The sequence below is a fragment of the Cryptomeria japonica genome, chromosome 11, assembly GCF_030272615.1.
Source record: "Cryptomeria japonica chromosome 11, Sugi_1.0, whole genome shotgun sequence".
In the NCBI taxonomy this organism is placed as follows: Eukaryota; Viridiplantae; Streptophyta; class Pinopsida; order Cupressales; family Cupressaceae; genus Cryptomeria; species Cryptomeria japonica.
Window position 1 is genome coordinate 679,595,868 of NC_081415.1, and position 14,031 is coordinate 679,609,898.

The 14,031-nt window shown below is 35.7% G+C and overlaps 1 protein-coding gene across 2 annotated transcripts in view; it reads left to right on the forward strand.

The window, feature by feature from the left end:
* LOC131038145 (uncharacterized) overlaps positions 1–14,031 on the forward strand; it is a 77,903-nt gene that overhangs the window by 25,287 nt on the left and 38,585 nt on the right. For both annotated transcript variants that reach the window (XM_057970479.2, XM_057970480.2), the window contains 5 exons: positions 5,554–5,836; positions 5,925–6,028; positions 9,706–9,945; positions 10,315–10,476; positions 11,400–11,489. In XM_057970479.2, coding sequence (XP_057826462.1) covers positions 5,554–5,836; positions 5,925–6,028; positions 9,706–9,945; positions 10,315–10,476; positions 11,400–11,489 — 879 coding nt within the window. The remainder of the gene's footprint in view (positions 1–5,553; positions 5,837–5,924; positions 6,029–9,705; positions 9,946–10,314; positions 10,477–11,399; positions 11,490–14,031) is intronic.

The following is a 14,031-nucleotide window of genomic DNA, read 5'->3' on the forward strand; positions in this document are numbered from 1 at the left end:
CTGAAGTTCCTTAGTCTAATAATCAAGTGTTTTTCTTTAATGTCACTCATATTGTGTGGATCTGCTCTTATTGGCTATTGTTTGCACATTTATTCTGCTACTTTGGTTTGTGATAAAGTAATTTCACTACACCTTCAGCTTAGATATTGGGTCTGAGTTGTATCTGTTTTGCCAAAGTCATATAGGGCTTGCATCTGGTCTCATCCCTTTCATCTGTTATTTAAGTGGGGCCAAAATAAATTGAATGGAATCTTCTTATGGATATCATGAATCTTTGTCAAACTTGCTAAGCCTCGTTAACATCTTTTAAAGATTTGAATCTAAGACACCCTCAAGTGTTGCTGTCCATCTCGGTTGGACTATCATAGTCTTGGAGAGGACAGCTATCAACCAAAAGCATTTGAAATGTAAACCTTGATTGTGAAATGGTCCATTTCAGTTTGTTAGCGGCATTATTGTACACAAACATAAGACTAGTTAATTATGTGTAATTGTTTTGGTTAGTTGGCAACCGAGGGGTGGTCGTTGTGGTGCGACGGTTGGCGCTCGCACCCCCTCGGCATCTTTATATACTTCCGAATGTAACTTGTGTAAAACACTTATGAATGGAATAACATCTGATATATTGCATCTGATATCTATGGCATTATTATTCTGCATTACGTGCTTTATCTGTGTACTTTAAGTTATTCACCCGAGAGGGTAAACACAGTTTACAATTCCATCTCCTGCCTGATTGCATCTGTATTGAATTTCATTTCTAGAGCTATCATTTTTTTATCACTTTTATCACTTTTATCAGTCACAAGTCAGAAAGGGCATGTCTTTTGTGTAGATGCCATAGAATGTTAGAACAGAGCATGCAACGTGTCATCTAGGAGCATTGGCTTCCCTTTTTGTGGTAGCATACCTTTCTGATTTAGTTGCTGGGAAAATGAGTTCAAATTGTGAGAATTTGCCAAGATCTAAAGTCCAATTGATAGCACAAGAGAGAGACAAAATATTTGATAAGAATAAAGTGTCTTCAAATCAAGATGCAGAATATTGATCAACTGGATCATTAAAAGTTACATACAATGCAGATGAGCCTGCTTATATAGGCAAGGCTATATGGATATGTGAGCGCACAATCATGACATGTGACTCAATGAGAAAAAAGGGTAGGTAGGGGTAGGTAGGAGAAATAATAAAATATTCCACAAGAGGTGGATCACCCACTGAAGGTGGAATGTAACAACAAGATAAGACCACAAAAGGTGGAATTTCTCCTACAAGCATCATCCCTATGTGCACACTTCCCTACGTGTCTCATATCCAAACTACTATGAGATGCATTATCCTAAGTCAACTTAAGTAAGGTGTAATTATGAGGAATAATTTACACCAACACCCCCTCTTAAGTGCAACTTAGGGGAATGTAGACTCAAGTCAACAATGCAAGATGGGTCCCGGCTACTAGGCCATGTTAGGTACCCATGTACAAATGCAAATGCATGCAAACCAATGCAATCTCTCACAACCAGAGAAGAGAGAAAAACATAATGGGAAAAAACTCCCCCCCCAAAAGAGAGATGACAAAAGTACACAATGCTCTCAATGAAGAATGAGAAGAACAAAACCTCGTGAGGAAAAAGTCCCCCCCATAAAAGAGAAGAGACCATGAAGCCCCCCCCCCCTCAATGTAGAATCTCTTGCAAGGATGGTCCAAGATGTTGACCAAAATACCTCCCCATTAGGAAGAAAGAGAGCCAATGCCACACCAATAATGTCAAAGTGTGACAAAACTAGTTACCGATGTTGATGATGATGAATCACTCGCTGCAACAAAATGAAAATCAGGCATGGAGACAACCTGCTTTGAGCATCACCTGGATACTCAAATGGCAAAAATACTAATACAATCAAAGTCTCACGGGAGCCATGCACAAATGTGTATAATCTAAGTCTCAACGGGAGCCATGCACCAAGTCTCACAAGGAGACAGGCGGATGAGCACCAATGGAAGATGTACTCTATCCAAATACTTTCTCAACAAGAGAATAAATGTCTCACATGAATTTTCCTAATCTACGTGTACAAGAGGATTACATCAAATATGTCATCAATGACAAGATACAAAGAGGTGTGGCACTTTATGATAGTGCGAGTACAACATACAACATGATATATTGCATTTCTGGAAACATGAAGATGATGCCACCAAAAAGATGCCCTGTAGAATACTACAGATGAAGATGCTTCCGATTGGGAATGTCGCCAAGAGATGTAAAGGAGCAAACTGACATGTGATCTTGGGGTTTTTGGGCCTTCTGAGCGTGATGGCGATGACGGATTTGGCCAAAAATGTTCCAAAATTGCAGATCGTTGTCGAGACAAGTCACCATCGTCCACCTTCAAACGGCTCTAGATTTGGCCTCAGATGTCGGATTTGAATGAAACAAAAGGCGATTCTTACTTTCTCAAACCTTCTCAATTCAATGGTGACCTCAAAATTGACCCAACAAGCTCCAATAATAACCTACAATAGAAAGTTTCAAATGCAAAACCCCAAATACATCAAATTTCTCTCAATTGGCAAACCAATGGCACTCCAATGGCTCTGATACCATGTGAGAATTTGCCAAGATCTAGAGTCCAATTGATAGCACAAGAGAGAAAATAATTGATAAGAATAAACTGTATTCAAATCAAGATGCAAAATATTGATCAATTGGATCATTGAAAGTTACATACAATGTAGATGAGCCTACTTATATAGGCAAGGCTATATGGATATGTGAGCACACAATCATGACATGTGGCTCAATGAGAAACAAGGGTAGGTAGGGGTAGGTAGGAGAAATAATAAAATATTCCACAAGAGGTGGATCACCCACCGAAGGTGGAATGTAACAAGAAGATAAGACCACAAAAGGTGGAATTTCTCCTACAAGCATCATCCCTGTGTGCACACTTCCCTAAGTGTCTCATATCCAAACTACTATGAGATGCATTATCCTAAGTCAACTAAAGTAAGGTGTAATTATGAGGAATATTTTTACACCAACACAAATCGATTAGGGTAGTAAGAATTTATACTTTCTTTTTAGTTACAAGGACAAATCATTTACATTAACATATATGCACAATCAGTGCTGATAAATTTGAAATTTGTGGGACTATGTCCTGATGCAAAATTTATCACTTTGTACTTGTAGTATGAATATGATATATTTTTGTGGCAATGATTAGCAGTTAAAGAATTTTTTTGGCTGCATAGTCTCTTACTGTATAGTAGCGTATAACCATGCCCAAGATTTCTTGTTTAACAATGTTTAAAAGCTAAGCTATAAGTTTATTTTATTCAGTGAGGTTTTAATGCTATGCTAGAAGTAGTAGTACGAAGGGATGGATATCCCAGTTTATTCATTTATTTTCTATACAAATTATGGATAAATTTAGCACTGCGATCCCTGTACACCCAATTCTTAGTTCTCCTCACCTTTTGCTTTGATACTGCAATGTCTTGCTTGTGAGGTGTACATTTGTGTACTTTTATCTCAATTTTCAATCCTTCATTTCTTTAACTTTTCTGTTTCTCTATTAATCTCTTAGGTATCCTTATTTCACAACTTGATGTTGTCATTTTTTGCTAAATCAAGTCGTCTCTATCTAAGGTAAACCCAACCTGAAATGAGGAAAATGTATAGTATATCAATATGAAGACCATACAGAAACATCTTGACCAGACAATAATCTGAGAGCCTGGGACCATAGCTCTACAAGAATATCTAATAAGACTGCTGAACACTATTTATTCTGAGCATGTGAAGGAATAGATAGGTAAGAAGCCATCCAATGTTAATTTTCAGACCAAAAGAGGTACTGTTGAAAATGTGGAACAGTGAATACACAGTAGTCAACTCTCAAGCCTGCACCGTCTTCTAATAGATCTAAAAATAAATACACTGCATTGGAATGGAATTTTAGAAAAGGGATTCTATATGTATCATGATTAAAATTAGAATATGTGCCCTTTAAATAGACAACTGAACTATGAATCTAACCAAGAAAAACTAGATGAGGAGTCAAGTAAACATCCAAGTTAAGCTTACAACTCACTGGAATGACATTCAGTTTATTGAACACTCAACGAGTCTAACTAATCAATCAATCTAGTCTAACAAGAAATAGCTACTAATCAAAATCGTTGAGACCATAGCAGCAAAAATCTTTTGGGGAAAAAATCGGCAAATTAAAAGCATAAGTTTTTTTGAAAAAATGGGGATTTAAACAGGAAAAAAAGGGGAAACAATCGGATTTAAAAAAATTAAAAAAAATATATTGAAAAAGAGAGAAACTAATTTTTTAAATTTAAACTTGACTAGATCTTCTTAAGCTCCTTGCTGATATCTTAGAAGCAGGACTACAGTTCGAATTCTAATCATGGCTAGTGCTATCTCAATTTTTCCATGTTGATATTCCTTCTCAAAGCTTACTAAAGTACAAAAGAAGAAAATTTTCCTCTCTAGCTAGAGTGAAAGAAAATGCTTAATAACAGCAGCCTAAATCGTCATGACTTGAACTGCTTTGGCTGTTCATCAATTTTTCCATGACAGAAGACAGTCCTAAGTGCATCTGCACCCTGATTTCATAGTCTGTATCCTCTCGATTAAAAAAAAAAGAGTAAATAAAGTGGGAAATTTTCCATTATGATTGTTATGTTTAAAATGCTTTTCTTATAGTGATTCCCTTCCCTGCTCTCTTTCCTCCTTGCCCTCCAACAGTGATTATGATCAGAGAAGATTAAGGTGGACGATTTTGTGTTATTCGTGGGGAATTTCGTTTAAGGTCATAATTCAAATACCACGTCATAGTGTCTAACTCAATCCCACCACTGTATAAATAACCATCCATGCTATTTGCTTCCCTTTTTTAATATTGAAAGGATATATAAGAGAAGGGTTCTGCAAAATGCTCAAATGAGACAATTTAATGTTTAGTTGGAGATTCTGCTCTTGAAATTGCCTCAGTAACCATTTGAGAGTATCCTTCAATTTCTATTTTGAGCCCTAATAAAATAATTCGAGTCTTGCCTCTGGCAGAGGCTTCTCTTTGATTTTAGGCTTCTTACCCTTATTGACATAGACTCCATGAGCATTGGCTGATACTGTTGGTGCAGTTGAGAGTTTGACGGATAGAGTGAGAGTGCATTTTTGTTGCTGGCTTGGGTTCATCTTTTAATATTTGAAAAGGATTACCACTTTTACCTGCTCTAATTACTTATATTCTAATTTGTTTTCTTCCCTGCCTTCCTATATAATATTCTTCAACAGAAATGTTTTACTTTTCTTCATGAACATTTCTTGGTGTTACTTTACTTGATAGCTTTGTTTGGATGCTTCTGATTGTCTGCAAAAAAATTTGAGCGTTGCAATGCTTCTCATTAATAATCAAAATATTCTTACAAACCTTTTAGGGGTCTACTAAAATATGGGCTTTATTTTTAAAGAGAACATTCGATTCTTCTTCGTCCTGGGAGTAAATTATGTCTTTATGCTACTTTGCCAACAGATATGAGCAATGGAGGAGAAGATTTACTGTTAACATGGAGTTCAAAAGTAGAGGAATTGGTTGATGAAGATAAAACAGAAGAAGCCATTAACCTTCTCAATGATGTTATTGCAAAACTTGAAATCCTTGATGATGCTCACACTAACCTCACCCTTTCTGCTGCATGCAATGACATTGGAAGATTATATACCAAAGGTGGCTTTTCGGACAAGGCTGATTCCTTCTTCACCAAAGCATTTCTCATTAAACAGGAAGCGCAACAACAACAGTCTGTTAATTTCAGGTTTGTGGATGTCGATTTATGTTCCCATTATCTCTGTTTGTTTTTGAACTCTAGACATGATTTTTTATGGGGTCGTGGGGTTTGTTAGGAATGAGATTAGTGTGACCTCCAGAACACCAGCTAATGAAGAAATTGAAAATTCCAAAGGAATTACAATAAGCGAAGCATCAAGTTCAACCTCTTTAGAGGAAGGTACTAAAAAAATTTCTTCTCAGTTTTGATTTTTTTTTCTCTTTCTTAAAAATCATAATTTTGTCTTATTTACTATGTTTTTTTCTGAGCATGCTTTCAGTTTAAAGCTCGATTTCCATTTTGCATACGCAGATCCAAGATCATTGTGCAGGGGAAAATGGTGCAATGCTTATAAACTGGTTTATGTTGTTAAGGTTCATTTTGTGGCTCCTAGTGGATTGAATTAATAATCGTCATGACATTGAGAAATTATCAGTAATTTAATTTGCTTAAGCTGAAATGGTGCAATGCTTATAAACTGGTTTATGTTGTTAAGTTTCATTTTGTGGCTCCTAGTGGATTGAACTAATAATCATCATGATGTTGAGAAACTATCGGTAATTTAATTTGCTTAGGCTGAAGTAGTTGTACAGTATCATACAATTTTAATGGGTGTATAGTTTAATTAAGGACCTCTATTCTAAATACTTTCAGAAGATTGTGAGAAAATGTCAAGGATTTGTCTTACAGTTTTTGCATTCTGTTCTTTCAGTACATTTTACAGTCTGGAAATTTGAAAATAATTTATATTTTGTTAGATTCAAGGAACTTGTAAATATGATGTTTTTGAGAAGTCAGGAAGTGTAATGTGATTAGTTTAAGTCTATTTGATGTAATGCAATCTGATACCATTGATTCTGATAATCCAACTGTTACAAATCTTGACTCATGTAATGTCCCCTTTTGGATTTACCCTAGATTTTGCCCTAGAATCACAATTTCAATAAAAGCAAGATATGGGGTATGGTTAGAGATATATCTTTACAAAAGTAAACTGCCCTTTTAACAAGATAAAATCTGATTTAAATCCTGCAACCACAACAAATGATATATACATATATAATTTTCACTTATTATGGTTAGATGAGAACATGTAATTATCTCAATTCATATCTATATTACTACCTAGTATTCAATCACAATAGGATTTGGAGGAGGAAGCATGATAGGTCCACCCGAAGCCATCCCCGCATTAAGCTCAAGAGCGGACACTCACCCTCTTGGCCCCAGTGGCAGGCACATTGGACATCCACTTGGGGTGGTCTACCTAGTGGGCTTCTTGTATCTACTTTCCCTATTCATGCCTCATCCCTTTAAGTCAATAGTCAGTCATCATAGAGATGGGAGAGAAGATCACAGTAGGGTGCTCCGTAATCCACCTATCTAAGCCCATGAGTGGACATTCACCCTCTTGGTACCAGTGGCAGGCACATTGGACATCCACTCAGGGTGGTCCACCTAGATGGCGATTCTATAACTGCTCCTCTTCCTTACACCTCCTTCTCTTTCTTATATGATTGCTTGTGAGGTTACAAACAGATTTATGTTCAAGCACATTTATTTCACATCAATATATTTAAGCAATGATATAATAATTTCTACCTTATAGTACATAGGTTATAGTATTATACAACTTAGGCATACCACAAAGATAATTATTATTGCTATTATCTGTTTGATAATTCTGGATCTGATTTTTTATAGGCCTGATCCAGTTTGCACTTGCTGCTCAACGAGGGTCTTTCCTCTGATCTGTATTTGTCTTCCTTTTTACTGATCGCTGCAGATGCTTTTAATGATTACTTCTTGCAGATCAGAACTATCTTATCTTTCAGATCAGACTATTATTCTCTGTCCAAATCAGATCTCAGAATCTCTTATTTTCTTATTTCATTTGTTGGTCTACTATTTCTGCTTAAATTTAATCAGACCTGATTCCCCAGCTCTTCCCTTTGTTTTCCTTCTTATCTTCGATATATACCTCTTCCGAGGGAGGCGATCCTTCACCAAAAGTCTGCCTAATTAAAAGTATCTCCATAATTTAAAATTTAAATATTTATAATTTTCCCGTAGGAATATAAAAACTGAGTTTTATAGGGGTACCAACAATTGGTAAAATTAATTTATCAAAATTGTCATTTTTTTTGTCAGAATTAGACAAATTTCATACATTAGTTTTTCATTTCTTATTGGAAGGAATTTTTAACTATGCTGGGTAAAATAGATGGGAAACAAAGAACGTTTAGAATTTTTTATATCGTAAAACAAGGTTAGTTGCATGCTTTTAAAATGTTCTATTCGTTTTTTGGAAGGGTTTAGTTTAATCTAAATGATAAAGACAAAAAAGAAGCAAAAAGGCCACTTCTGTGTTGCCTGTTCTTTCAAAGGAAGATCGGCGTTCTTGAGGCCCCTTCATTCAAGAAATGTAAACATTTTTCACTAAATGAAGTCTGGTTTACATAGGATAAACTAACATAATGTACGATGTTGTGTTATACTGTTCAATTTAGAAAGGTCCTTATTTACTGTTCCTTAAATTTCTAAAAGTGGTTCACATTAGGTGTTCTAGACAACTTAGGACTAAACAAGCAGCATAATATCCATGTCTACTACAGTTCAATACTTCTTTGTTTTCCTTATACTAAAAGAGCACATGGATGTTTGTTAAACTTATGAGGCCATAGATCCAGAGGCTTTGGACCCCTCTGATCTTAGGGCGCTCTACAGAATACAGTCATGATATTGAAAATTGAAACTAACATTTGTGGATGTATACTGTAAGGTAAGGGCATACACATGTTTTGAGTTCTGAAGTTGCCGGATACTTCCTCTCCCCTTACTAGATATTTGTAACTGCATATCGGATACTGGTTATTGCACAGATACTGTATCAAGATGTATCATATATGAGCTCGTATTGGGCTGTATCCAGTATGCATGGATATGATACCACTGTCCAGTGCCATATTGGGCTTAGGGTTATTCAAAAAGAACTCAAAAATTGTAAAAGACATACAACATTAAAAGTAATTTTTATGCACACATATAATTCACTAAAGGCACAATTATAATATAACAAAAACAAGATTAGAAACTAAAAATAGAAAAATCAAAATATATATAAATAAATATTTTGTTATATTCAATACCTTAAGAATCTTTGACGTATAAATGATTGGATATATGTGTTAGGGGATCTTGAAAGTTCGCTTCATCTGTATTTGATACTGTATCCATACCTAATACTGTATCCATTTCCTTGCAACTCTGGTTTCAAGCCCTCCTTGCCAGATAATTGTATAGGATAAGTTTTATTGGCTGTATATAGATGGTCATTTCTCCTCAGGTTAAACTCATGAGTCATGCATTGTAGATTCTAAAAGGGTATTTTCTGCATTTTCTCTTAAAGTTGTAAGTTATAGAGATGGGTTGAAGCAAGTGTATTAAGTAAAGAATTACACTGGATCTTCTTGTCATGCTAGTGAGAAATTCATCTCCTTGTCAATGTGTATATGAATGATCACTCTCTCCAGGGTTACCTGGCCAACCTCTGCAGCTGTATATGTCATTTCTGTACTCTATAATGAAAGATACATTGATGCACTTCTGTGAATTTGAGTTTTCTATTTTTTTCGATGCAAGTGTCTTGGCCACTTTACATATTGGACTATCGTCATTCTATATTTGATTTTATTCTAATGTCAAAATACAGAGTAAAACAATTTCATTAGTTGGAGAAGGTAAGGGGCATTTTCAATTCTTTGAACTGCTCATAGTACATCACTCTCATAAGTCAACTTTATTCTGTATTATGTTATTCCAATTTTTGAGTAAACAAAGCTTTTTGTTGTGAACAGATTGGGAGGCCATAGCTGATCAATCTCTGATGCAATCGAGTTCTTCACAAGTCACTGTGGAGGTATCAAAACTCTCTTTAGAGAATCAATCTCTGGCTCCAAAACAGCATGGAAGGGGAGCATTCACTTATGGACAGCGTTCTCTTTATAGTGATGAAACAAATGAAATCACAAAGAAAGAAAGTATGATGGATCAGCCTTTGGATGGAGATGCCAACCAACTTCATACAAGAGTAGATTGTAAGTTCAATTTTAGTTCTCCTATGATGTTATACAAGTACAAGATACACGCTCTTATTTCATGATAGCTCCTTTGAATTATAATGTAGAAAGGCTGCTTAATTATGCATTATCAACTATTCATCCAGCAATAAACTCGTGTATGCTAGGAATTTGCATATTCCACGTGGCTATTATTATTGTAATCCTATAAAATTTGTTAATTATTTTTATGTAAAGCTAAAGGAGATAGCTCCATGCTTCCTTTTTATCTTGTTTTGTCCTTGACCATTTGTCATTTTCCTTCATTATCTTGATACTCATTAGTAGTAGTTTCAGTTATCTGCTTGCGAAAAGCTATTTATTATCCTTTTTATTATCTTGTTTCAGTGAAATATGGTACAAGTCACGTTGTTGTGGTTTGTGGGTTTTCTCCAAAGATTCCAACAAGGGAGTTGGAGCATTTGTTTGAAGCATATACAAATCATGGAGTTGTGATTCGCCGAGTAAATGATACAGTTGCACTAGCAGTTTTTAGGAATCCCGCTTCCGGTATTATCTCCCTTCTCCACTCATTCTCAAAGTGCATGTTGCTTGATAGATCATAGCATAAATGTTGTATGTCTATGATTTTTAAAATTTTCTGAAATATTGTTTTGTTTGCACCTTAGGACATGATGAAAGAAAGAAGTATTGCATTTGAACTTAGATTACACTGCACGAAAGAGGAGGCAGAAGTCTTTATACCTCTTAATATGAAATAATGGGATGTTGGATCTTATGTAGTTTATGTTAATTTATTCTCAAACACTGTTTTGACTTTTGAGACATCTTGAAAAGTGCATTGCCTATTCTTTTCTATTGGTGGCTACCTTGTGTTTTTAGTGCTATCCATTGCAGGAATTTTTTACCGGTGGTTTAGGAATCTCATTTTTCTGTGGATGTCTAGCCAACTTTTCCTTAGCTTATTTGAATTTAAAAACTAGGTGAATGGGTTTTTTAATCCCTATTAAACAACTGTGTCATGACGCAGTTGCGAAGACTAGTGCATCTTTGTATATATTGTGAGTTTTCAAGAAAGTGTAAACTGTCACTGAAGAGGCTCCTTGAACTGTTTTACATTTGCTCATAGTTTGATCATCATGTTTGAATGGTAAGTAGCATTATTAAATTTTTTAGTTGCAGTTTACTTATGTGGTTCTGCTTTGGCTCATGTGCTTGGATCAACAAAATAATCTTTTACTCTTTCGTTGCTTTTTGGTCTTTCTATCACAATCTCTTAATGTTGATTCCTAAGATCGGCATGGAATTTATCAAATCAAGATGAATAGTAATTTGAAAGATAAATTCTAAGAGATGATTTGTGATTTTGAAAGAAATATTTTTCTTCAATAGGAATGACTGAAAAACGATGTATTTCTTCATGATGGTTTATAGAAGTGATGCTCTGTGTTAAATCTTGTTTCGTTTTGCAGCTCGTGAAGCACTTAAAAGTATTCATAGTCAATATAATATCCGTGCATTGGATGATGATGACAGTCTTCTAAGCTCACTTTCTGCTAAAGGTAATAAGCTAGTTATCAAGCTAAGAAGCTGTTTCTGTTTTATCCTTGCATGTTGTTTTTGACATTTTGGCTTGACATAATATTATTGTATGTTTATTCTTGAACGTGTTATTCCCATTCTTGAGTTTGGATTGTTTTCTATTTAGAAAACTAGATGTTAATAACATTTTATTTTTGACTGAAGGATGGTTGAGCTATACAAAGTTATTTGGCTTCTAAAATCTGATAAATATGGCTTTACTTTCCTGCTTATCAGAATAATACAAATTAATATGGTGTTTTACAGCTTTTCCAATAAAATGAATGTTTAGGTTAGTAACTGTTGTTCTCAACTTGGAAAGGCACATGACTTAAATGATTTTTGAAACCAACCATCATGTATGTGTGGATTGTACTTTTCTGTTGGGCAACTTGAACTTGAACATGGACCTAGGATCTTTCTCTAGTTGTGCTTGGTATGGTGGTGTGCATTGCCACTTGAGCTACTGACCCCATTGAAATTTGTAGTTGTGTTATTTCCCTCCAATACACCTCTCATGCTACACGTTTGGGCTTGGGGTCTTTGTCTGCCTTTGATACCATGCAAATTTCCATGTACTAACTACGACTGAAACCTTGGACCTTCCCATGACTATGCTTGGAATGCTGGAGTGTTCTACAAATTTATCTACGAGCTCTTTGTGGTTTGGGGTGTGGCCTACTTTCTTCCATTTTGCATTATGCTTTTTCTTTGTATTAGTTATATTCAGCCTAAATATATTTTAGCAGCAGTCCCTTGAGGGAGGCTTAGAGTCAGTTTTTGAACATTTTTTCAGGTTTCTTAAAAATGTAATCAGTTCCGAAGTTTTGTCCTGGTTAAGTTTGAGAGCTATATTTGATTGCATGTAGACAATGATAACTGCTACAATGACCTGTGGAGTGAGGACTGAAACCTGAAGGTGACATGCTAAAAGTAGTTGCTTGACAATTTGGGAATTCCCTTCGTCAATGCTACTTTAAGATAGCTAGGGGACAAGGGGAACAAATTATTCATATGAGGTACTGTTGATGTGTCTTTTGTACACAACCAAACACAGAATAAAATACCCAGAGGTATCTTATCCTCTCTTGAATAAAATTCCCGAATGCTGAAGATATCGCAGAAGGATCAATCGGAGAAACTTCAAGGTTCTGTTATGTAGGTTCTCTACGTGTGGATAAGCTTCTCGTGGTATGATGTGATTTTGCTGGAATCACAAGGGGACTTACGTTTGATTGCCTGAACGTCTGATTTGCTTTGGATATTGCTAGAACGTGAGATTTTACTAGCCGTTGAATTTGAAAAAAAAGGAAAAAGGAGAAAGGTTGAAATGGGATCTATTTCTAATACTAAGAATGTAAGAGCAATGAATGACCTTTGATAAAATTCTAACTAAGTCTTGCTTTGACATCCCAAGACCATCTCCACAAGGTTAGTGTGATCTTCTGAGGAAAGCTTTATGATGTTCAGATCACCACTACAGGCATGGACACCATTAGGCTAATGCATATCAATGAAGAAGTGACAATTGAAGTTAACCTTAAGCTGAATGATTCCAGTTGACTACACAAGGCAAGTCTGCAATCAACAAATTGCTAGTAGTATGGATATACAAATTTCACCATCGATCATACACATTTCTTCCACTTATCTAATAACATGAAATCAAATTTGAGAAGTATAGAGACCATGCAAATTGTTGAATTGACCCATAGAATTCACCATTTCTTCAATGAAGTTTACAAGTCCTTACAACAACATCTTGGCAACAATCTTTGCCTTCTCTTTCTATTCTACTCTAAGTATTTCCTATTCTCTGACTATTCACTATTATCTATTCTCTATCAACCAACTATTAACTATTAACTAGCTATTCTCTATCAACCCACTATTAACTATTAACTAGCTATTTTCTATTAACCCACTATTAACCTTTACAAATGAGGAGCCAAGGCTTATATAGAGAAACCCTTTACAAATAGACGGCTCTGATTGATTTAGAATCAATGGCTAGGATTACAAGATAGAAACCCTAATTAGGGTTTGTTACAACAAACTTCCTTAGCCAATTAGAAAATTATATTCCAAGGGTGAGGACCAATAGGAAGCAGGGGTAGGTGCCTCGAAGTTTGTGTCGTCCCCTATGAGTCAGGTGCATTGAATCTGGACACGCTGAGGTGGACCAATCCAACTGGAGGAATGATGACTGGGATGCCACCTTGTCTGACACTTGTAACTTGGTTGATGTTGAATTTGATGATGCTGAGAAACTAACTTTGATTAAATCTTCTGAGACTATCTACTTCTTCAACGGACCCTTGCACTGACCTTTTTCGATTCTCCTTTGTCTTTGACGTGATGGATGGGTGGTGTACCTTTCCTTGAAATGCTGGAAACGCCTTTCATTGTCATCTTGTGGTTCCTTAGTGTGGCAAAGTGAAGGTTCTGGAGGGAGCTGGCAATTCCTTGAACACCTTGAGTCTTCCCTTTTGCCTGTGGAATGTCCTTGACGATGATGGACTG